The sequence below is a fragment of the Eptesicus fuscus genome, chromosome 9 (genome assembly GCF_027574615.1).
Source record: "Eptesicus fuscus isolate TK198812 chromosome 9, DD_ASM_mEF_20220401, whole genome shotgun sequence".
Lineage (NCBI taxonomy): Eukaryota > Metazoa > Chordata > Mammalia > Chiroptera > Vespertilionidae > Eptesicus > Eptesicus fuscus.
In genome coordinates, this window is record NC_072481.1 from 83,632,628 (window position 1) to 83,658,399 (window position 25,772).

The 25,772-nt window shown below is 42.5% G+C and overlaps 1 protein-coding gene and 1 non-coding gene across 5 annotated transcripts in view; one reads left to right on the forward strand and one right to left on the reverse strand.

Moving 5' to 3' along the window:
* The window catches only part of HIVEP1 (HIVEP zinc finger 1), a 160,764-nt gene that overhangs the window by 134,490 nt on the left and 502 nt on the right, over positions 1-25,772 (reverse strand). Inside the window, exons 1-2 of one of the 4 annotated variants that reach the window (XM_054721466.1) lie at positions 23,023-23,085; positions 18,919-19,061 (exon numbers count right to left, since the gene is read on the reverse strand). In XM_054721466.1, the coding sequence (XP_054577441.1) occupies positions 18,919-18,958 (40 nt within the window). In that variant the 5' untranslated portion in view covers positions 18,959-19,061; positions 23,023-23,085. Of the gene's footprint in view, positions 1-18,918; positions 19,062-22,240; positions 22,320-22,484; positions 22,678-23,022; positions 23,086-25,772 lie in introns of those variants that run through there. The other 3 variants (XM_054721465.1, XM_028152417.2, XM_028152416.2) reach the window with 3 other exon arrangements.
* On the forward strand, positions 248-370 carry LOC114233216 (small nucleolar RNA SNORA28). Its single transcript, XR_003619359.1, has one exon. It is a non-coding gene; the product is annotated as a small nucleolar RNA SNORA28 (small nucleolar RNA).

Genomic DNA, 25,772 nt, shown 5'->3' on the forward strand with positions numbered 1-25,772 from the left:
TAGGAGGGATTGTTAACTTCTCAGTTCTAAGAATCATATGAAAAAGTATGATTATTATTATGAGGATCTGAATATACCATAGTCCAATCATATCCTCTCTAAAACCAAAAATGACATTAGAACCTGAAGTAACTCAAGTTACCAGTTCCTCCACATTAACTTAAATATAATGGGACAGAGCCTCCAAGGTTGACCAGAGTGAGCTCTGGTCCAGCAAGACCCAAGAAACTTTCTGTATCTCTACTGTAAGCCACTCTGTGGCAGATGATCCAAACTGTCTAATACAAATTGAACTTACTATAACAACAAAGTCTAGCCTATTTTGATATGCTCTCCTCTTTGAGATAAGCCATTATATAGACTTAATATTTTTTTAAAAAAGTATTTATCTCTAGAAGAGACCTTGTTTTGACCCTTCCAATCATGTCCTGAATTGTCTAGATAATGAACTACTACTGTTCTTTCATTTTATAGACCTTCCCATAAGACAATCTTATACACAGTAAATCACTCAACATTATCAATAGGTTCTGAGACTTTAAGCAAAGGATGATAACAAAACCAATGTTACTATAGACTAACAGATATAAACAAGAGTTAAGTTCTTACGGCATCTCATCAACATTGTAACCAAACTTTATTCAGGGTCCCGCTGTATATATGAGCTCATTCACCATAAAGTGGCCATAAAAAGTTTCACTGTCACTTATAAGCACATAAAATTTAGATTTTAGAAATAAAATAACTATAAAATATTGGCAACACTGGGATATCTGGAAAGAGCATTGAACCAAAATGTACATTGAGGAAAATACAGTGTATGCTTCAATTACTATACAAAGTACCAAGATTATTCTATAAAAAGAAAAGAAAACTTAAAAGCAAAGCTAGGTAAAGCAAGAAGTAGATAATCTGATAAAGAAAAAGTTACCAAAACTATATTCCCAACCACAACATGTTGGGTGGCTATATACCATTTACTGAATACCTACTACATACCAGGTATTATATCTCTGTTCTATTTATTCTTCACAATAAGTCCAGGTAAACATTCTTATTCACAATTTAAGGTGAGGAAGCATAGACTCAGAGGGATCAAATAACCTGCACCTGACAGATCTAGTTAGTCGTAGAGTCAAAATTCAATCCCAATTCCACAACTCCGAACTCAAAAATCCTTGCTTGCCTTTTTTCCCCATTAAATCACACTTTGAACAACAGAAGCTTGGGTACAAAAATTATCAGTATAAGTAGTATGAATTGAAAATATCAATAATGGCTGCAACAATATTCTGAAAGCACAATCATCTTACTTTTTATCTTTTAAAAAGTAACTACCGTAACTAGATTTTGGGCCAAATTGATGGGTCCCTATGAGCAGTCCTCAGTAAGAAGCTTGTCCAAATACACTGTGCAGTTTGATGTTCTCAGGGCATGTCCAGGATGGTGCCTGCCAAAAGGATGCTCAGAATACCTTCAGAGAAAATGTAGCAATGGCAAAACCAGGATGTTGACAAATCTCCTCCCTAAAACAGAACTGATGCTAGACAAAACTCAAAAATGACCAGTTTAGCAGTCTGAAAATCAACCCAAGCTATACAGAAATCATGAGCTGTGCTTTTCCATGAACTTTAGGTAAGATCAGCACAAAACAAGCCTATGGCACTACTGCATGAGGCTGCTTCCATCCCCTTGCTGCCAGCTCCATCAAGTGCAATAGTTCAACTTAAAGGGCTGAGCTGAGAACACTAACAGCTTCACTGCCGGGCCAGGCTCACTAGAAATGGAGCACTGTCCCTTAAAGTGGCAATCCCAGCAACAAGAACACACAAAGGCTAGAGGTTCTGCTAGCCTGACGCTGAAGGCTTGTTAAAAGCAAGAGACCAGGAGATTAGCCACATTTCAACAGGCAGTCTGGGAGGTGAGACAGCCTTAGTGCCCCTGATAAACTCTCTACAGATATCCCAGGGTGACCAGAATTCTGCACATTCATCACATACACCAGAGGGGGCTCATACCATCTACATCCCTTGCAGACAGAGATCACATCTACATACACAAAGATGATGCCAGGGGGTCCAGCTAAAAGTAAAAGACACAGCAGACATGAAAGTACCTGAAATATGAATGTGCTCCCTAAATCCACACACGGATCCATTAGCAGAGAGTGAAAGCTTTATTGACTTGAAGTCAACCTCTGACCAATCTTTGGCTGAACACAAAACTATGCTTCCTCAACGGTGAACCCTAAAAAGCTAGGCTTAAAAGCAACAAGAAAGCAAATAAAAAACACAAGAAAAGGTCAGTACAGTTGATGATAGCTCAATGGAGTTTAAGCAATCCAAGGAACAGAGAAAAGAAAAGATCAAAGAAAAATTAACAGAGCCTCAGAGAGCTGTGAAACAACATCAAGCTTACCAACATATTTGCAATGGAGAAGAGAAAGAAAGAAGTGCCAAAAATATCTCAAATATAATGGCCTAAAACTTCCCAAATTTGATAAGAAGCAAAATAACTAATCTTTATTATCCAAAAAGTTAAACAAAACTCAAAATGGGTTAAATACAAAGAGATACACACCAAAATACATAGTTTTCAAACTGCTCAATGACAAAGAGAAAAACTTGAAAGCAACAAACAACAACAAAATTCATCACACACAGAGAAGAACATTGTAAACAGCTGGCTTCTCCTCATAAACAATGAAGGCCAGAAGCAGTGAAATGTCCACAGTGCTGAAAGGGATGTGGGAGGGGGATTATTCGATAACCAGAAACTACTCTTCAAAACTGAAAGAGGAAAAAAAGACATTCCATTAAGTTTTTTAAAAGAGAATCTGTTGCTAGAAAATGTGCCTTACCAGAAATGCTACACAAAGTCCTTCATGAGACACATGGATGATTAACTTGAATCCACAAGAAGAAAATAAGTACCAGAAATGGTAAATATTTAGTTAGATATAAGACACTATTAAACTCTGGCCAATGTTGCTCAGTAGTTACAGTGTCGGCCCACAATTCGAAGAGTCTCAGGTTCAATTCCCGGTCAAGGGCATGTACCGGAGTTGCGGGTTCACTCCCTGACCCTGGTCGGGGCACATGCAAGAGGCAACCAGTATCACATCGATGTTTCTCTCTCTCTCTTTCTCTCTCTCTCCCTCTCTCTCTCTCTCCCTCCCTTTCCTCCCTTCCACTCTCTATGAAAAGCAATGAAAAAAATATCCTCAGGTGAAGATTAACAACAATAAGAAGACTCTTAATATTTTTCTCATTTCTTCTCTTAAACCCTTTAGAAAACATAAGATTGCATAATTTAACATTGTGTATAGCTAGGTTTAAAACATACAAGGATAAAACATATATGACAATAAATTGCATAAAGGAAGGGGAAAGAAAAAGAGACAAACTGCCCTAGCCTATTTGGCTCAGTGGATAGAGCATCAGCCTGTGGACTAAAGGGTCCTGGGTTCGATTCCGGTCAAGGGCACATGCCCAGGTTGCAGCTCGATCCCCAGTAGGGGGCGTGCAGGAAGCAGCCAATCAATGATTCTCTCTCATCATTGATGTTTCTATCTCTCTTTCCCTCTCCCTTCCTCTCTGAAATCAATAAAAATATCTTAAACAAAAAGAAAAAGAGACAAACTGGGACAAAGTTTGTATATTTTACCAGAGTTCTGCTAGTATTATTCAGCTAGTAGATAATAATAAACTAAGGTACATATTACACTCTGTAGAACAATCACTAAGAAAATTACTCAAAAGTATAGCAAAAATAATAAAAGCAACAAAGAAATCAAAATTATATAATAAAAAAATGAACACAAAAGAAAGAAGTGACATACAGATGAACAAAAGTATAAGGCAAATAAAAAAGAAATAGTAGAGAATATTTTATGAATTTGACCCCAAAGAAAAGGGAAGGCAAAAATAAATGAATGGTACTATATCAAACTCAAAAGCTTCTTCACAGCAAAAACAAACGACAACAAAACAAAAAGGCAACCAACCAAATGGGAGAAGGTATTTGCAAATGACAGCTCTGAGAAAGGTTTAATTTCTAAAGAACACATACAACTCAACACCAAACAAACAATCCAATTAAAATGGGCAGAGGAACTGAACAGAAACTTCTCCCAAAAGGTCATACAAATGGCCAACAAATTTATGAAAAGATGCTCAACTTCACTAGCTATAAGGGAAATGCAAATCAAAACTATAATGAAATACTATCTCACACCTGTGAGAATGGCTATTAGCAACAAGACAAGTATTAACAAGTACTGGAGTGGCTGTGAAGAAAGGGTGGGTGGGGATGTAAACTGTACAGCCACTATGGAAAACAGTATGGAGATTGCTCAAAAAATTAAGAAGAGTTATCATATAAACCAGCAATCCCCCCGCCAAAAAAAAAAAAATGTATTCATAATGACATATGTACCCTTATGTTCACTGCAACATTATTCAAGGTGGCCAAGACATGGAGACAACCGAAGTGTCCTTCGATAGATAATTTGGATAAAGATGTAGTAAATACACACTAGGGACCACTACTCAGCCATAATAATAAACGATGAAATACTGCCATTTGAGACAACATGGTGGGCCTTGAGAATATTATACTAAGCAAAATAAGTCAATCAGAAAAAACTAAGAAGCATATCATTTCATTCATATGTGGGATATAAACTGAAACTCAAGAAACAGATAAACAGTCCAGTAGGAAAGGGGGTAGTGAGAAGAAAAGGGTAAAGGGGGCAAAGATATGATGACAAAAGATAATCTGACTTTGTGTGATGGACACACAATGCAATAAACACATCACTTGAAACCTGAATGATCTTATTAACCAATGTTACCCTAATAAATTTAATTTTTAAAAAAATATAAAATAAAAAGTAGCTGAAACCGGTTTGGCTCAGTGGATAGAGCGTCGGCCTGCGGACTGAAAGGTCCCAGGTTCGATTCCGGTCAAGGGCATGTACCTTGGTTGCGGGCACATCCCCAGTAGGGGGTGTGCAGGAGGCAGCTGATCAATGTTTCTCTCTCATTGATGTTTCTGGCTCTCTATCCCTCTCTCTTCCTCTCTGTAAAAAATCAATAAAATATATTTTTAAAATAATAATAATAAAAAGTAAAAGAAAATAACAAAATAGCAGACACAAATCCAACAACAATAATTACATTAATGTGAAAGGAATAAACACCCCACTGAAAAGACAAATTGTCAGACTGGATAAAAGACCTATTCCAACAGCATGCTGTGCACAGGAGGCAAACCATAAGCTTCAAAGTAAAAGGGTAGGGAAAGATATGCCATGCAAACAGCAACCCTAAGAGAGCTAGAATCTCATAATTATATCAGGTAAAACAGATGTGAACAACCACTTGACCTTAGTGACATTTATAGAATATCCCAGCTAACTGCAGCCTTGGACATGATTGCTTACATTGTTCATAATAGCCCAAGCCCAAAACCATTCAGATGTTTAATAAAGAATTATTAAAAAAAGAAAAGAATGATAGTAATGGATAATTCATAAAAAAATCTATCTATAATAATAAAAGCGTAATACACAAATCGACCAAACAGCAGAACGAATGTCCGGATGACCTTCCAGATGACCACGCTATGACACCCACTGGCGCCAGGCCAGCCAAGGCGAGTGCGATGCGATTGGTTGGGGGGCCCCGCCATCACCCTATGATCGTCCTGCAGAGGGAGGCCCAGGCCAACGAGCTGGGAGCCACAGAGGGAGGCCCAGGCCACCCAGCTGGAAGTGCTGCGGCAGGTGGGCGGGGCCTCCCTCTGCGGGGCGATCGTGGGGCGATGGCGGGGGCCCCGCCATCGATCACCCCGCAGAGGGAGGCCCAGGCCAGCCAAGCCATCACACCCCAGGCCTGTCGCCGCAAGAGGGAGGCGACCAGTGGTGGGGGAGGGGGTGGCAGCGCCGCACAGATGGCAAGCAGTGGCGGGGGCAGGGCCAGCTGCCAGCAGCCAGGAGAAGAAAAGTCCTGATAGGCCCTGATCGTCAGCCAGGCCTAGAGACCCTACCTGAGGGGTCCTGGATTGCTAGAGGTCGCGGGCCAGACTGAGAGACACACACACACACCCCGTGCACGAATTTCGTGCACTGGGCCTCTAGTTAAAAATAAAAAGCCAGAAAGCAAATCAGCAGTTGCCCAGGGCCAGCAATGACAGTGAGGATTGACTACTAACAAGCTCAGAGAAACTTTGGGGATGATGGGCATATTCTAAAACCAGATTGTGTTAAAGCCTACACAATGCTATAACCTTACTAAATATCATTGAACTGTACACTTATAATGGGTTAAATTTTATTGCATGTAAACTACCATCTTAACAAAGCTGTAAGAGAAAAAAATATTGTGCAATGATTTGACTCAGGCAATAACTACTGTCTGAAGACTGATAAAGGCATTCCACTTCTTCTTGGGAGAGCATATCACCAAATACAAACTTAATGCAAACTCTAGCTCATCCAAGATGCTCATGTGAATGCTATCCACATTATTAACACATCACTTACATGACATTAATTCCATCAAAACATGAATTAACTTAAATATCAACATACAGAAGGCCAAATAATGCATTTAACCCCTCTGCCATGCAGTCACACATCTGCTTATACACGCTAACTGAATAGACGTGGCCAGAGTGGCTCTTTGTTTTCACCTGGCTTCCTAACCACAATGGACTCTCCTTTCACAGAGAAAGAAAGCATGTTAACAGCTCCTGAGTCTCATAGCACTTCTGAGCCATGCTAACACTGCCATGTATCAAACTACAGAGACTAATGTTCCCATGTGTCTGTACAGAACTAACATTGCTTTTAAAAGTATTTCTCAAAATACTTAGTTACCATGAACTCAATCAAGCCTATCCTTAACATAAACTTAAAAATAAAGTAAAATAAAACCAGAACATAAAAATATCACTTTTTCTACTTACTCTCATCACACAACCCAAACCACAAGCAACAAAGAATTACTTGGAGATTAAAGAAAGTATAGTAGGAAATAGAGAATTCAGACATACCAGAAATGTAATCATGTTCCCAAAAACCTACGTTCAAACTATAACACCTGATGAGTTAATAGCAGTTGTCACTCAGATGGTCTATCCCTTGGTCATGGTCCTACTCTCAGAACAACACTCATCACTCGCAACAACAGGGCTGCCTCTGAGGGAGCATGTTTTAGAAGGCACTGTCCTCAAAGACGGCTCCATTTTCCTGAAGAAAAATCCTTCACAAGCTGTTTGGTGTACAGCATTGTAAACCACTGCTTACAATATTTTTCTGTCACTGTGATTTAAATCTAGGGGGGGGACTAAATTATAAAAAGGTCAGCACTCTATCTGATGTAACAGCAAGCTCCCTGACAAGTAGGCCTTTCGGTGGGGACCCACAATTAGAACATCGAGAACAAGTGTATTTTTCTGGTGAGACCAAATCAACCTCTAGTTCTCCCTTCACCTTAGAACCACAAGCAAAGGGACTTCTTCCCAAATTGGATTCCTTTGTCGTGCTTGGCAGGCAGCAGAGGCTCACAAACCAGAGCAATAGCCCTAGGTTCCCCTGTATTTCATTCCTACAGTGTCCTCTACAGAAAGATGAAGCATTCTTACTTATTCCCAAACATAAAAGGGTTTTTAAATAAGTAATCCAATTCTCCTCAATTTCCTAGAAGAAGTCAGTAAACTCTTTCTGTAAAATGTTAGGAAAGTAAATATTCTAGGCTTTGCCCAGCCACTTGCAACCACTGAACTCTGCCTCTTATGGCAGTCCTAGACGACATGTAAATGAACGGGCGTGGCTGCACTCCAATAAAACTGTTTTTATAAAAACAGGTGGAAGACCAGATTCAACAAGTAGACTGTAGTTTGCTGACCTTGTCCTAGAATAATAGCTATTTAAAGCTAAAAAGAAAATTACAGATCAATATAACCTGGGTCCAACCCCTGCCCCTTCCCATTTGCTCCAGGTCATATAGTACTCTTTTGCTGCTCTTTTCTTATGTAGGAAGATGATTTTCTGAAACAAATTAAAAAAAGACTGAGAGACTGCCTCATTCTTTCAACCTACTATCCTATTTCCTGAATATCAACAAAACATACTCACTCAACATGGAGGTGTTACTGTTTTGTTTTTTTAAATATACTTTATTTTGCAGGGTGGTTTTAGGTTCACAGAACAATTGAGAGGAATGTACAGAAATGCCTCATATACTCCTTCCCCCACACATGCATGGCCTCCCCCACTATCAGCATCTCCCACCAGAGTGATACATATGTTACAAATGATGAACATACATCAAAATGTCATTATCATCCAGAATCTATATTTACATCAAGGTTCACTGTTGGTGCTGTACATTCTATGGGTTTGGAAAAATGTATAATGACATATATCCCCCAATAAAGCATCATACAGAGTAGTTTCACTGCTCTAAAAATCCTCTGTGGGGAGGTCGTTTTTTAATTTCAAAGGATTATAAGATAGTTCCTGGTCTCTGACATATCTTCTGTAAATACTCAACTTAATATAAAAGAATTCAACTTAGTAATTTTATAAATGTCACAAATAAAACTTACACATATCAAACATAAGGTTTCCTTTCCTCTTCCTTAAAGTTTCAAGGTCACTGAGAAATCCACTCTAATCAAGCAAACTAGACCAACAGCCACTTCTATGTGATTTCCCTCCATTCTTTCTTCTGCCAAAGTCTCAGAACAATTTATTTTCTCTGCCGATCTATCCTTCCTTTCTTTAAAAACCCATCTCAGAACTCTGCTTTATGCAGGTGTTCACTGAGAAAACATTAATACCTCCAAGTATTTTCTGACTGCTTTTATCCCACCCAGTTTGGCTTTTTTTTTTTTTTTTTCTCCATTGTTCCTTTGAGATTCCCATACTGCATTACCATATTAATATGAAATTATATATTTGTTGCTTTATATTGCCCTTATATCTTTTTCATGTGTTTAGAGACATATTAAAAACTCTTAAAGGCACGTATGAGATTTTATTTCTAAGCATAGTATATTAGCATGTTCATTGTTTGTACAATTAAAATGGAAGACTAATAAAATCTAACCCTGATCCCTTAAAAGTAGTTCTTCACTTGTCCTTTATCTACATCTGAAATCTGGAAGAGTCCACATATATCTAAAACAGTACACTTTTTCTATATTCTGTACTTACTGCATAAGGAAAATTATAAGATGTTCTCTTCTATAATTTTATTTAGAATTTTTAATGTTTTCATATTAGTTTTCCTAGAAATAGTTTCTAAGTCTTTGTGTCCCAAGTTTCAACTGTTATGCTGAAGCTCACATTTAAATACTGCCATTCTCCACTTCAAACAAGACATCTCTACTTTCAACTATACATTACTGAGCAAACATGTAAGCAAACATGATGGAACAACTATTTTCTCTCTCTTGAAGAGCTTGGAAATTCCCTTGTCTGCAACAACAAATTCAACTTAGAGTAATGTATACATACACAACTCTGAAATGGAGTTCCAACAATTAAAGGCATAACGGGGGTGGGGGTGGGTGGGAGAGTCCTTCAAATTCAGACCCCCTTAGTAATCTCGGCTCATAGGTGCCATGTTTGACAAGCTTTAATTCATAACTGGGATGAAGAGCATTTCCAGGCTCTTATGAATCAGGAAAGCTCTTTCTACTGGCAACATTAACAAGCATAAGCTTGATAGTTCAAATCAAAGGCACCAGAGATACCTAGCTGTGGGAACCTGGGCAAGCAGCAACCTCCCCCTGCCTCATCCCCATGTCTATAAAATTGAGTCAATACTAATCCCTATCTCACATGGCTTTTAGGATTAAATGAGCAAATATGAAAAAAGCACTTTGAATATTGCCTAGTACACACACCTGTGAACAGCTTTGCTCTTTCCATCACCATAAAAATAACTTAACACAACTTTCCTCTTGCTACCAGCCTACAATAAGCCATTACTATGGAAAGCAATATGATTATTTTCTTTTAATTCTAAAGACCACTCCAGAAATACCATCTCAAACAAAATACAAAAAAGTTGCTCAAAATCAATTCACCTAAACATCTCTGGCCAACTTTCTCATCTGTACTGAGGAAGATGAACTAAATGACCTCCATGGTTGTCCTTCCTGGAAGTAAAACCCGAGTCATTCTCTTGGAGAAGCATGTAAGACACTAGCGTAAGAGAAAACTCCCTGATAAACTGGCATCATTTAACTACCTATCAGTTCAGTTCATAATATGCTAATTAGACCAGAAAGCCAAACGACCTTCTGCCCTGACGTCCTTCTGGATGAAGCCGCTGAGGCAGAAGCGGTGAGAGGCGATCAGGCAGGCAGGCGAGCAGTTAAGGGCGATCAGTCAGGCAGGCGAGTAGTTAGGGGCAATTAGGCAGGCAGGCAGGCCAGCAGTTAGAAGCCAGCTGTCCTAGATTGTGAGAGGGATGTCTGACTGCTGGGTTAGGCTCACAGAATCAGGCCTAAAGCGGCAGTCAGACATCCCCCGAGGGGTCCCGGATTGTGAGAGGGTGCAGGCCGGGCTGACACCCTCTCTCTTCCGTGCACGAATTTCGTGCACCGGGCCTCTAGTGTGTATATAAGCACCTAAATACCACAAAAATCAAGTTTTGCATCAATAAAGTAGTTTCACTCTTAGCAACTGCTATTCTAATTATATTGTAGCCAACTATATATTTTTAAATATATTTTCATGAAAGCATAGCCATAGAATATTTTCTAGAACAAAATTCATCATAGAAAATTTCTAAGAACTTTCTGAAAACTTTTCATTTTAAAGTTAAAAAAAAGTCAGAATGAATGCAATGCTGTACCATAAGCCTAACGGTCAAGGCCTTCCTTCTGAAAGACTGGCTGGAGTATTGAAAAGAAAGTTTCTGTGCTATAGTGAATATGAATAATGGCTCATGGTATTACAAGGCACTTAATGTATTCATAAAATGTTTTTCACATAACACAGTCAACTTTAACCCAGACTTGTTCAAATTACATTACGTTCTAAATATGGTGCTTAAAAATATATGTATATGATAGGAGATTTTATGCACATTATGTTTTTTTTCTACTCTACGGTGAGGTACTATTATACCTCCTATAATTTAGAACATATTTTGTACAAAGATGTTCTAAAATAAAATAATTGCTCTAATTATATTATATTTCATATTTGTTTTTAAAAAGAAAAAAGCATTTGGTTAATAAGCATTCCAAGAGCATCAAGTAAGCTCTCAACATGAGCTGAAAAATAATTATCTGAAAAAAAAAATGGGAGGCTTGCTATATTAAATTTTTCTCCTATTTTTATCCTAGTCAAACTGAATAATATCAACTACTTACATGATAGCTCCTAATAACTTCAAATCCCTTTTTCACCTACATCATCAAAGCCATTTTTAAAGTTAGTGCGTATTTCCTTTCTAGCTATAGTCGTATACAACTTTTTAAAAATAAGCCCTGGGGTTCTTTTCTCTACAAGAGTTCTGACTTCTAATGTTTATTGCATGTAACATCATTATACTTAAAATTGTTTTTCTTGGGGGGAAAAAACAAAATGTGCACTTCAGAAATAAAGGATGATATTTTTATCAGCATCAAAAAAGAAGAAAAAGAGTTCCGACTTCTCAAATCTCAAGGCTGTCAGCATAGAACTTCTGACCTAACATTCAAATGTGAAAAATAATGCATAAACAGCTGGAACTCTACCTGAAAATCATCAAAATTAATCCTCTTCTACTCATAAACTGAACAAGAAAGTCCTACATAACAAGAAAATGGAAGATTTCATTCAGTGTAGATGGTTTTACAAAACAATCACTGGAGTGGGCCCACACATTGATAACAAATGAAAATATTCACATTAATCTAATTACTGCTACACTCTGTTGGGTTTCTCTGGTCTTCACACAGGAGGTGAGCAGAGGATGAAGAGAAGGTACCATCTCAGAACCTAAATAACTGATGACTAGCGCACCGGTCGGCAACCTTTCGGACTTCACGGACCATCAGTGACCGGTTGGCAATCGCTGTACTAGAGCACTTCATTGCAACCCCATATGATTGTGACATGGACATTTTTTATAACAGTTCAGTGATAATCACAATCACTTTCCTGAGAACTAGATGCAGACAGAATATTATGTTTAACTTCATTCAATGTTGTCAAAAAATGAGGCAAGATCTGAATGAGCTCAGGTGGACAAATCGAGAAGGCAGCACAATGAGTATGAATTTTCCTTCCCAAATCATCTTTTCCAAACCCCAATCCTCGAGTACTCAGGGCAAGAAAGAGACATATCAGTGATCAATGCTGAGTTCTTTAGGCAGCATCAAAATGCAGACACAAGCCGAAACCGGTTTGGCTCTGTGGATAGAGCATCGGTCTGCGGACTGAAAGGTCGCAGGTTCGATTCCGGTCAAGGGCATGTACATTGGTTGCGGGCACATCCCCGGTAGGGGGCGTGCAGGAGGCAGCTGGTCGATGTTTCTCTCTCATCGATGTTTCTAGCTTTCTATCCCTCTACCTTCCTCTCTGTAAAAAATTAATAAAATATATTTAAAAAAAAAAAATGCAGACACAAGTTTTATACAGGTATTCCTCTCATCCTCTGTTTGCAAAGCATATGCAACCCAGGAGTTTGACATAAACCAGTTTTTATAGAAAGTGACTACTCTCTATACTGAGTGTTTACCCTGTGTCCAGCTTTGTGCCAAGTGCTTATACTTGCCAAGTCATCTAATCTTCACCTATTATCTTTAGTTTACAGACAAGGAAACCAACAATCCAGCTTGCCTAAAGCCACAGAGCTAGTCCCTGATAACCTGAAGCCAAACACTTTACCATTATATTAATTAAAGTGCTGAAGAGATAAGCTCTAGGAATCCAATGGCAAAAGCTCATAGAAAACAAAATAAATAATAACTACAACATATCCTTGAATAACCTCATGTTGTTCAAAGTTCTTTCATTACAACTTTTTTTTTTTTTAATCCTCACTGGAGGATAGTTTTTTGTTGGTTTTAGAGAGAGGAGAAGAGAGAATTCGAGAAACATGAATCCGTTGCCTCCCATAAACTTGCAGCCTGGGCATGTGCCCTGCCTGGGAATCAAACTCATGACCATTTGGTGCATGGGACGACACTCCAACCAACTGAGCCACACTGGCCAGGGCTTATTACAACTTTGATGAGATGCTACAGAAACTTAATTCTTGTTTATATCAATTAGCCTATGGTAAAGTCAGTTTCATTATAGGCAGTTTTGCTTAAAGTTGCAGAACCTATTGAGGATGTTGAGTGAGGATTTACTGTACATAGTTTATCTGTTCAGGCAACTAAAATGTTGCATTACAACAGGATTCTCAATCACTGGCTAGCAATTACTGGAAAAAGCATTTGGCACTCAAGGTTCCAAATGTAAACAAATTTCATGAAGAGAGATTATCTTTAACCCTATAGTTTGCTAAAGAGCTAACATAAATATTTTTTTGTTGTGCAGATAGATGATGAAAACAGTCTCTTCAGACATATAACTTATCCATACTAATAAAAGGGTAATATGCTAAGACCGGGAGACCTTCCAGGAGACCTTCCGGACAAAGCCATGGTGGCAGGGCCGAGGCAGAGGTGGTTAAGGGCGATCAGGCTGGCAGGGGAGGGCAGTTGGGGGTGATCAGGCTGGCAGGGGAGGGCAGTTGGAGGCAAGCAGGCTGGCAGGGGGGGGCAGTTGGGGGCCAGCAGGCTGGCAAGGGGGGCGGGCAGTTGGGGGCCAGCAGGCAGGCAGGCAGGCAGGTGAGTGGTTAGGAGCCAGCAGTCCTGTGGGATTGGGCCTAAACTGGCAGTCGGGCATCCCCCAAGGGGTCCCGGTCCCCCAAGGGGTCCCAGATTGGAGAGGGTGTAGGCTGGGCTGAGGAACACACCCCCAACCCCCGTGCACAAATTTCGTGCACCAGGCCACTAGTATCCAGATAAAATGATAGATCTGTAGGAGAATGATTATGATGCAATATCAAAAGGAGAGTAAGACACCTTGTAGACACAAGCAATGGAGGCCCACTGCATGTTGGTGGAGGGACGAAAGGGGGATAAGAAAATAGGAAAGGGGGGGGGGGAGAAACTCAGAGAAGTGAAATCTTCTTTGGCAGAGAAAACTCCCACACAGAGTAAGAAAACAGTGGAAATGGAAAGGGGAAGAGAGACTTTCCAGAACGAAGAGCAAGCACAGCAATGCTGGATTTGCATGCAGAGCTCCTGAAGTGGCAACAATTTTTCATCAGAAAGACTGGAGAACACGAAGGTCAAGCTATGGAAAGTCTGTCCCAGCCAAACTAAGGATTTTGGACTTCATCTTATAAGGCACTGGGCATCCAGAAACCCCCACACGTGGATCTTGGCTATGTTCTGATCACAACAAGTGCTACTTCTCGCACTGTAATAAAGCTGGCTCTCAGTGAGAGAAAATAAGCTTTTTTTTTTAAGTTTTTAGTTTTTGCAGTGTGTTCAGAGCTAAATGCACTCAACCAATAAAAATGAAAAACTACACCAAATTCTCAAAATACGTTTTTCAAAAGGTTAATAGTGTTTTCCACACTGATTTCCAATCTTAAAGCAGATGAGTCTTTGAAACCCTAGACCCAAATTCAACTAAAATAGGTAACACCTTTTTTTTCCCAAAGCTCTGAAACATATTTGCAATGATGCCTGACACAACACAAAAATACCCTTTATCTAAGGGGACTGACACGGAGGCCGTGCAAGTGCCCAAGTCCTCCGTCCTATGCTACCCAAGAATGAAAGCAAAGACTTGGAAGGCAGTGGGGGGACTAGTGATCAGTAAGGAATGACTGGCGCTGCTCGCTGCCACAGCCACACATGGGCAGCCCTGCAGTTTGCCACATAGTGTGTCCTGGAGACTTCCTAGTCTTTATTCTGAACACCACGTGCTTGTGTCATGCTCCTCTGAAATTCTTATTCAACCTCACAAAGGACATGTCAGTGTTAAACTCTACCCACCTGAATTATGTGAGCAGACACCAAAGACAAAGGTTCCATCTATTTTATATGGCTAAGGGTGACAAGACTAGAATTCAGCAAACCGCACTCCTACAGAAAAAAACTAAACAGATCGCCCATCAAGTCTAATTCTGTTCTCACTTATGCCCCAAATTCATATCCTCCCCTTAACAATACAGTTCCTCTCATGCTTTTCCACTAGAAAAGCTCTATCAGGGAAGTATAAACTCCATCTCTTTATGGGAGCAGAGTATGGGCATGCCAAATTTTAAATCCATGCAAGTTCTCTATACTCCTCCAGGACAAACCCCTACATTGTATGTTTTACTCGCATACTATTTGAATACGTGAATACACACATGTATACATTTTCTCCCTGAAGTAAAAATCATATTCCAGAAAGGTACATTATGTTTACCCATGGTTTTGCATATCTAAAGGATTATACCAAGCCCAGCTGAAGAACCAAGAATAAATCAAACAAAAATTATATTTTTGGAATTAAAATTACCATTAAAACATAATAAATTATAATCTCAGAAATTTTTAAAAGCATAAATCTTCTATTACTGACCTAATTACCAAACACAAGACAAATACTTCACAGACTATTTTCCAACGAAGCCAAAAAAGAGGCCATGTGTTTAATGAAAGCCCCTAGGGACAGCGTAAGCAGTACGAGCAGTGCACTCATCACAGCAAACTGGCTGGGACGGACTCCCTCTGTCTTCTGGTTTCCTCTCTCCCCATTTCATAGCTCACTTGATGAGCTGGGTCTTCTGTAAGCCAAAGCAGTGGGTCACCAGTAATACAAAACAAACAGGATATTCCAACTGTCAGTTAGATACAAAATAAATGCTAAAAAAATTCATTTTAGTAGCTAATGTCTCCCTTGCTTTAACCACCAAACTGTGCCTAGGGAGAGTCCTCAAAACATTTTTAGAAGGAAAGCGGAAATTTTTTTTAAGTCACACCTTAGCACTTTCTTACCGTTGTTTACCATATTTTTCCAACCAAAACAGCTTTCCATCATTCTTCTCTGTCCAGTGAGCTAACCACCTGGCTCAGTTACCTCCCCTTCCATGAAGTCTGCCCCACCCCAGTCAAGGTGACCCTCCCCTGGGTCTAGTGAGGCTGCAGGTCTCACCAACATGGCTTTGGTAGGATGTCCTGTGCTAATCTACTCTCGTCTCTTTCCAGATCTTCGTTCTGGAAAGTCTCTCTTCCCCTTTCCATTTCCACTCTGTTTTCTTACTCTATATGGGAGTTATCTCTACCAAAGATTTCACTTCTCTGAGTTTTTCCCCCTTTCCTATTCTCCTCCCCTCCGCCCTCCCCTCTCCTCACCCCCCGACACACACACACACACACACACACACACACACACACACACACACACACTGGACTGAGAGTTCATAACTGCCTTAGTCAAGCAACTTTCTAAACTCTTGCTAATGGACCGGAATCCAATTTATTTCAAGTTCTCTTAGAAAACTTTGAAAATACCACAAGTTTACTATTAAAATGTTTAAGTACACATACTAAATTCTGACTCAGTTTTGATGGACCTTCAGGATCTAACTCCTCCTAATTCTCCTACTCCAATCTCCTACCTCTCTCCCTCTTTCCCTCCCCCCCACCCCGAATAAAACTTCTTATGCACTAGTAATGGAGAATTAAAACTACTATTGAAGCATAATAAATTATAATGTTTCCACCCCAGCATGAAATGCACTCACCCTACCTTGTCAGTGTCTTGGATAATTTCTCAGCCTTAAGAACCCAGTTCAGATGATACCTTTCCTTCCTTAACTCACCATCCTGCCCCATTCCAAACAGGCCCCACACAGCCAGGGCAAAATATGATCCCCTATCTCTGTGCCACAGCCCTCTGTTCTTCACTCACTGTGGTGGCACAGTTCTATGGTTACCTATGTTGGGGTAACACACACACACCCCCCCCCCGCTCCCCACCGCTTTCAATTCCATACTCCTTTCAGGACCCAAATCTGATTACCATTTTATCCCTATCACCTAAAACAGTGGCACATGAAAGTGTTCCACAAATATCTGTTGAGTTGTACACCTATTTGATACAGAAATATAGGCCTAAAAATAGAGGCACAGACCCACCTCCTCCCCCCCCACTCAAAAGTCCAGGTAACTTGTGACTCTCCCAAAACTTAACCATTGTTGACTAAAGCCGAACCGATAACATAAACAGCCGATGAACATATTCAGTATGCATATGTACTACATACTATATTCTTACAATAAAGTAAGCTCAGAAAAGAAAATGTTAAAATCATAAGAAGAGAAAATAATTTACTGTACTTATTGAAAAAAAAATCCTCTGTAAATAAGTGGAGCCACACTGTTCAAATACAGGTTGTTCAAAGGTCAACTGTATGTATTTTAAATATAAAAAGCATTTAATACTCATGACCTAATGAATAATACTTCCAGATCAATCAAGTATTCATTCCTTCAACAAATATCTGGGTTCCTATAAGCTGCCACGAACTGTGCTGACCAGAGCCCCCGCTGGCCCCGGGGTGCCTTGGCACACATTAGAACAGGGAACCCTCTCTGGGCAGAGGGATTACAAAAGCTGGCCCCAGGCCTCCAAATGACCACTTCAGATGGCACCTGCGGGTGTGGAGGCCCGGCCTACAGTCATAAATGAGAGAAAGCCCCTACTTTCTGGAGCTCAGATTCTAGTGAGAGAGAAAGGCAAATATATGGTCCAATTTCAACATTTCCTATATGACTCTGAAAAGTCAGACTTTGACACACAACACTTGATGTTCTCAGTTTAACTCCTCACCTCATTAAACACAGGTACTATAATCATCAATTTGAACTTGGGCGGAGGCAGCCACCTATGCCAGCAGAGTTCTAGTACTCTTAGGCAGCACACAGCACTGTTTCCAGATTCAAGCAGGCCACAAAACTGGCCACATTTTCAATTATCACTTTCTGGGTGACTGGCCAAATTTATTTCACCAAGGAACATTTTAAATTCATCTGTTTGATTTTAAATCATTTTTCACCTTGTATGTGCTTGAGAATTTTTTTTCTGTAATAGTAAATATTTTATAAGACACTTAACTCAGTTTGAAATTATTTGCATTAACAGTTCATTGCTTGACACTGCTACACTCTTATTTACTAAAGTTAAATATAAAAGATAACTGCTATTCCCACTTGATAAAACACATTTGAATAATACAAAACATTTTTTAAAATAAGCTAAGTTTTCTAATATTAAAATTTCTCTTCACAGGTAAGGGGAAACACTCATTTTTACATTTTATACATATTTTTGACCAATTGCTTCCTCAAGAAAAATAGGTCAGTTTTATTCCAAGTTCTGCAAATAATGGTCTGAGTTAGTGTCAATTACAGCTGTCTTCACTTCTTGTTACTCTACCGTATAGAGTAGTACAAAAATAAATCTCAAAAGAAGTATGGGCTAGGGGTAAAGGAAACCCATCGAGATCCAGATGGCAAAGAATATCCAACCATTCATTTCAAATTCCTCAACCCAAATATGGTTCCTGTTACAAGATAGTAAGTCTCAGATTTTAATACCAACATCTAATGGTTGGGAAGGCATTGTAATTTTGTCAAATTCAGTTAATTCGTTTAACAAACGTTTATTAAGCAGCTCCGAAGAAACCAGAATTGTGCAGGGCAAGTGGAAGTGAGCAAGAAAACGGAACCAGCACTCCTGGAGCTCGCTATGAAACACGGTCAACATCTAATGAGCTGCCATTCCTGTCACCGAACACTTTATTGTAAGATTTACTAGCCACCTGACTTCTCTTTAAAGCAAAATCTTACCTCTTAGGTTTCTGGGATGAATCTGCTTAGTTCGAGGCATCTTCTTTGCTTCAGGGGCCCTTTTTTCTTCTTAGAAAGTGTAGAAAGAGTAGGTCACAAAAAGGTAGCTCCATAAACGTAATGTCCATCAATTAATCCATGTGCTGAAAAAGAAAAAAAAAAATATTTTACTACCATCAAAGGAAAAAGACACGTCAAAGGTAATGGCTTAATACAACACTATCCCAAATAAACTCAACAAAAGGTAACCAAGCTGGAGACTGCTGCGAAAGGTTATTTACTAACTTTTAATTAAACATAGGACACATCATTTTGACAATTTTGGCTTTCTCACCAAGCAAACAGGAAAAATTCTTTTTCTCTCTTTCCTCCCCTCCCCACTTGCCTCCATTCCCCTCTACCCACTAAAGTCAGCAATTTTTCAACCAGTGTGCCATAAGAAGTTTTAAACCATCAATACCTGACTATTTAGTCAGTGGCACTGACCTCTTTTCCCTTAGATCGTTGGTCGGCAAACTCTTTAGTCAACAGAGCCAAATATCAACAGTACAACGATTGAAATTTCTTTTGAGAGCCAAATTTTTTAAACTTAAACTTCTTCTAACGCCACTTCTTCAAAATAGACTCGCCCAGGCCGTGGTATTTTGTGGAAGAGCCACACTCCAGGGGCCAAAGAGCCGCGTGTGGCTCGCAAGCCGCAGTTTGCCGACCACGGCCTTAGATTATCAAATAAAAATGACAACAGCCAACACACACACTAAAAAAAAAAAAAAAAAAAAAAAAAACAGGAAAAAAACACACAATGTACCATTATCAAAGAGTGAAAAATTCACTGAATTGTGTTTTAAAGTAACATTACCAGGTACAATTAAAGAATAGCATCAGCTATAAAAGAGGTATGCTGTATACAGTACATGTCTACCCAATCAGACATTCACGTTTCACTGAGTTAATTCAGTTCATGTATGTGGATACTCCCCATTATTCCAGTTCTTCCTTCTAGGCTCATGGGAGGACTGTACTTTCTGCCTCCCTGTGTTTAGCTAAAATGTGAGACCAGCTCTAGCTAATGACCTGGGAGTGGAAGAGGCGTACATTGCTTCAAGGATGGAGCGTTTAGTTACAGAAGCAAGATCCTCCAGAGCTCCTTTCCCTCTGCCATGGGACAGCCACGATTCCAGCCAGTACATCCGACACCACACAGCTGAACGCCCACTAACGCAACATGGTCATATAGCGTGAGAGATTGCTGTTTTAAGTCACCAAGGTTTGGGAATTTATTTGTTATTACAGCATAACCGACTCTGTCCTGACTTAGACATTTTAAAAACAATGATCTGAAATATAATGTCAAGAGAGTAATAATCTAAAACCTAATTATCCTTCTCCCTAAATCAGCTTCCTGGCCTCCTCTTCCACAAGGTCCTCAAGAGCTAAAATTTTAGTTTTAACTTCCTACAATATGGCTGATAAATGAAGAACATTATTATGATGTTAAACATAAAATTTTTCATCATTAAGCAAAGACCAAAAATAGAATAGGGATGCTTTATTTAAAACTTTTGTTATATCCTGCACTGTAGAAGAAACAAGAGAATACTTACTGAGCACCTACTGTGTGCCTATATATTTTCTACACATCACCTAATTTAATTCTAATAGCTGGTAAGGTAGCTATCACTTAGCCATTTTATAGATAAAGAAAAGTACTAGTAAGCTGGGGAGAGGTTAACTGATGTGTCCATGGTCAGCCACTAAGGAAAGTGGCGCCACGTGACTCGGTTACTCCGGTGCCTATTTCCTCAGTGGAGATAATATCTATTGTCGGGTTTTATTAAAGAGGCTGGGTAACACAAGTCATGACTATATATTTTGGTGTCAAACCAGTCTAGCTTCAAAGCTGGGCTTTACCCCTTACTGTGTAGCCTTGTTCAAGGTACTTAACCTCTCCAAAGATCAGATTTCCCAACTGTAAAACTAGGGAACAGTATCCACCTCATAGGATATGAACTAAATAATCCCCCAAAATTCTCAAATATTAATCCTCCTTAAGAAAGCCTATGTGGAAAAGACTATATCTAATATATATACCCAGGATATGGTTAAAGAAATGTATGGTTTCACTGTAACAGAGAACAAACAGAAAGAAGGCTACAAAAAAACTTCCATATCACTTCAGTATCTGAACCCTGATATGGCTAAATGTGGGCAATACCAAAAATATGTGCAGTGTTTTTAATGCATGGGGGAGAATATAAAATATGATGGTCTAATATTATGTATGTACCTCATCTAACACTCTGCTAAATTATCTACAAATATATGGTTCCTCAATTCCCTGCATTAATGACATCCACCATTCAATGCATGAAGCTTCTGATTCAGTAGAAAATTTAGAGACATTAGGGCCAAATAAATTCCATGCTTAAGTACGTTCCCTGTTAAACTTAAAGCTCTTCTTAAAAATAACAATAAACTTGAAGCTTTTAAATGGTCATATTTGGAAGTTTTTAAAGCATGAACTCGGACTGTAACAGTCACGTGACTCCCATAAGATCTGGAGCTTAAAATGTAAAATATGCAAATTCCCCATCAGTAACAGCTTTCCGCTACCCCCTTCCCTGCCTACCCACTGTCCCTAGCTGTCCTTCCCTTGTTTAAATCCTTGTGGGAGGGGAACAGTGGCTATTTTCAAATACTACAGCAGCACTGTAGCGACCAGGGCCAGTGACAAATCATTCCTTTTCGGGAAAGAAATAAATACCACATGGAGCAAAAACATGACATGATCAAAAAGCGTAAAGACAGTTGCAAGAAGAAAAAAAAAAAACATGAATGAATGTGGAGGGCGGAGCCTGGGAAAACCCCTCCGCAACGCTGCACTGAACAAAGCACTTCGCACGCCAGGAGGAGGGGGGAGAATGGAAGTGCCAGCTCAGGAAGGAGCCCCGAGTGGAGAAGAGCAGGAGGACGGCGAGAAGCGGCGAGCGCAGCAGCCCTGAGCCTCCTCCTCGCCGCCAGCGCCCCCTCCCCTACGGCAGCAACTCCTTCCCCAGCCCGACCCCTAAGGAGCCAGACCCGACCCGCGCCTAAACCCACTGCCCTCTGCCCAACTGCTGCAGGCGCGTACTCCCAACCCGGAAAGAAACTACCCAGGTGGCTGCGAGTAAACAGGCACTTAGAGCAAAGAACGAAAGGAAAAGAAAGCCACAAAGCCGGGAGGTTGGGAAGCCGAGGCCTGGTCTCCCTCACCCCCCACCACCCGCTTTGCAAAATGCGTCTGCGGCTGGAACGCGGGTGGGGAGGCTGGGTCCCTCCGTACCTGCTCAGCTCGCAGGACCGCAGCTCGGGCCGCTCGCGCGCGGCGAGGGCGCCCAGAAGTGGCAAGCGACTCCCGCACGCAGCCATCCCCTCTGCAAGGTCGGCGGTTGCACACACACACACGCACATACACACACGCGCGCCCGCACGCCCCCCGCCCGCGGAGGGGGGATGTGGTCCTGCCCACCCCGCCGCTCCCGCCGCCCTTCCCGCTGCAGCGCCCCTGCCGCGGACCCGCGCCGAACCTGCTGCCAGGACGCCGGGCGGAGCGGCGGCCGCTGCAGCCGGCCCTGGAGCTGCGCTGCTGATGGCGGCGGCCGGAGCCCGGAATCTCCGCGACCCCCGCGCGGCGGCGGCGGCGGCGACGGCGGCGGCGGCGCCAGGGATCCCCGCTTCACTTGACAACCCCAAACACAAACATAACCTCCTCCTGCGGCGGCTCCCGGCCCCGGGCTCCGTCCCCCCACCCCCTCCTCGCCGCCGCCGCCGCCCCAGCAGCAGCCACGCTAAAGGCCGGCGACTGGCACTCACACCACCCAGCGCTGAAATATTAAACAGGGGAGCCGGCCGGGGGGCGGGGGAGCGCGGAGCGCGCGGGCGGGGGCCGCAGGCGCCGAGAGGGGAGCCGGCCGCGCTCGCCGACGCCCCCGGCCGCCGCAGGACAGCCGCCGGGGAGAAGCGTCCCGGGGGCCGGACGGCGAGGCCGGGGGGCGCGCACCGGCGAGGCGAGACGGGGCGGGCGGCCCCTGGGACCGGAGCGAGGAGGGCGGGGGCGGGCTTTACCTCTCCCCTGGACACAGGAGGGCACGTTTAGCGTCTTTAGGGGCGACGGGAGGAGTGCGGGCTGGGCGGCGCAGGGGAGGGCGGGCGAAGGTCCGAGGCTTTCCCGAGGGTGGGCGGGGCGGCAGGGGATCCCCGGGGGCGGGAGCGGGGAGGCGGCGGGTGGCGACGCGGGCGGGGGAGGGGGCGTCCCCGGTGGGGACTGGGGGGCAACCCTGCGGGGGGGAGGGCGGGGTCGCCGGGGCGCGGAGGCCCAGCTGGACAGCGTGGCCGCCAGCCCAGCCTGGGACACGGGGAGGTGGGTGTCCCGCTCCGGCCGCGTGGAGCCCGGAACCTCGGGTCTCCCCGGCGGGGCGGGCCCGAGAGCGCGTCTCACCCAGTTGCCCGCCCGCGGCTCCGCCCCGCCGGGCCGCCCGGGGACGCGGCGGGGGGTGGAGAGCAGCGGCGGCGCGGCCCGAGGGGCGGGGCGGGGCCGGGCTGGGGACCCGAGGGGCGGGCGCCCGGGTCGCGCAGGCTCCGGGGCTGGCGCTCGGCGGGGGCGGAGGGGCGGGCGCGGCCGGTCACGCGGCCCCGGGAAGGCCCGGCCGGTCGCGCAGTTGGGGCCGGTTGGTTCCAGAAGAGGGCGGGGACGGCGGGCGGTAGTTCCCTGGACCTTCCCTTTACTTTCCGAGGCAGGATGTGGGCCGGCCGGTGACGTCATGGGGTCTCCCAGCCCCGCCCCCCGCCGGGGCCGGGTGGGGGTGGGGAGAGGGAAAGGGGGGCACCCCAAGGGGGTTTCCTCAGCAACGCGGGGAGGGAAGGGTCAAGTCATTGTGAAACTCGAAACTCATTAACTTTGAAAAACAACTTTTAAAAACAACGGGCCTGGGGCCGGGGTTGTGGGTTCGGAGAGTGGAAGGGGGCAGAAGGTGAACCCTGAACTGAAACCACGTTTCGGTGGCGGACGTTCTATTCAAAGGCCGAGGAAAGCCCAGGTTATTCCAGAGGCCGCTCCGGAGCCCGCGGGTGGTTCCCAGAGCCCGGGCGGCGGGCGCGTTAACCCCTGTCTGCCCGCCTGACAGCCGGGGCAGGGCGAGGAGGGGAGTTTAAGGTCCAGAAAGCGGGGTGCAGACCTGGGCAGTGAACCTGCTCCAGGGACGCCGGGCAGAAGAGATGGGGGGGTGGAGGGGGAGAAGGAGGTAATTACCATAAACCAGTGTTTGACCCCGGCTGCTAGAAGGCGATAGAGGAAGCCAGGAGTGGGAATTTATGGAAGAGAAATCAAGAGGGGCTGGACCGTGCTAACGAACGAAGAAGGTTTTTCTGGAGACAGACCTAAAGAATGGGAGGAGTTTGGGGATCAGAAATTCTACAATGTGCACCTGAGGAAGCAGGCAGAAGAGATCGGTTTAGGGGCCATGCTGAACTTGGGAGGAATAAAGTAAAACAAAAATTTTTGATGCAAAGAGATTTCTCAGATTAAACCAAACTGCTTTCCCCTTTTAAGGAATAAACATGCTAAACCACCGTACACCCACTTCGCTGGCAAGCTTGAATTATGTTCCCTGAGGCTTCCATAAAGGCGTCTGGGTTTTTCCTGCTAGGGTTCACTCCTAAAATTCCCCTGAGGAAATCCTATCTCCAGCTCATTTGTGCTAAGAAAAGCTTTTAATGCACAAGAATGGGAATAATTAAAAATGGAACACTCACTGATGGCGAGCTTGCACCCCAAATGTCATGAACAATGGAGAATGTGCCTATTAAAAACTAACTTTGGTCCTAAAAGCAAAGATCATCCAACAACTGCCTAAATTTGAAATTTTGTTTAGCACAATATGCTTCCAAGCTTGCAGTGAAATAATGCAGTTTTTCATTTTTGATGTGATATAATCATCTCATAAAGTGAAATCTAATGGATTGCAATCACAAACAGCGTGTAACCTAACTTCCCAACTGGGCACTTAAATAAAAAATAAACATTTACTTACACGTGAAAGTATACCTAATCTGTCAGAAGATAAAGATTAAGGTAGCTCCATTATTACTAATCCTACTTTGTGTAACTTGTTAAGTCAAAAATGGTAATTGAGTGAATATAATTTTAACCAAATAATTGTTGAACATAACAGAAATACATACTGTAGACACCGTGTTTATAAGGGATTTGGCATTGCTGTGAACTTTCTAACAAAGTAAACATGCAATTTGGTCATTTCGATTGTTAAACAACTTTTTTATTAAATTGCTCACAATTTAATTCTTCTGAGCAGTAAATTAATATTGCACTTTTCTTTTAAATGTATACAATATTGAACAGCTTCCTATTTTCTATTGGTGAATTAACTTTCTAAATGCAATTGCTTTTCCTAATTTTGCCTCCAATTCTAACTTCCTAGTTATCAGAAAGCAAGGAAAGCCAGCTAAACTAGAAAGTAGTTAGTTTCGGCTTGTTTTTGTGGCAAATTTAAATCGTTTCTCAAATTGTATCTTATAAATGGAATGTGGAGAGAAAAACATTTTGAAGAAGACAAATGTGAGTGGTAAAGAGCAGTTTGAACTGTCAAAAATTCTGTAACTAATGGGGGGTGGTCATCATCCTCTATTAAAAAAAGGGGAGGGGTGCGCCTTGGGGCCCATTCCTCTCTGTGTGCACCCCTACTGGCCAAGTGAACTGTTTTGGAGCCCCTTTCGGGACCGGGGCCCAAGTGAGGGCAGTGTCCCTGAGAAGATCTACACACGTTTTCCTTGCTGAGCAATTCTGGGAGGACGGAGGT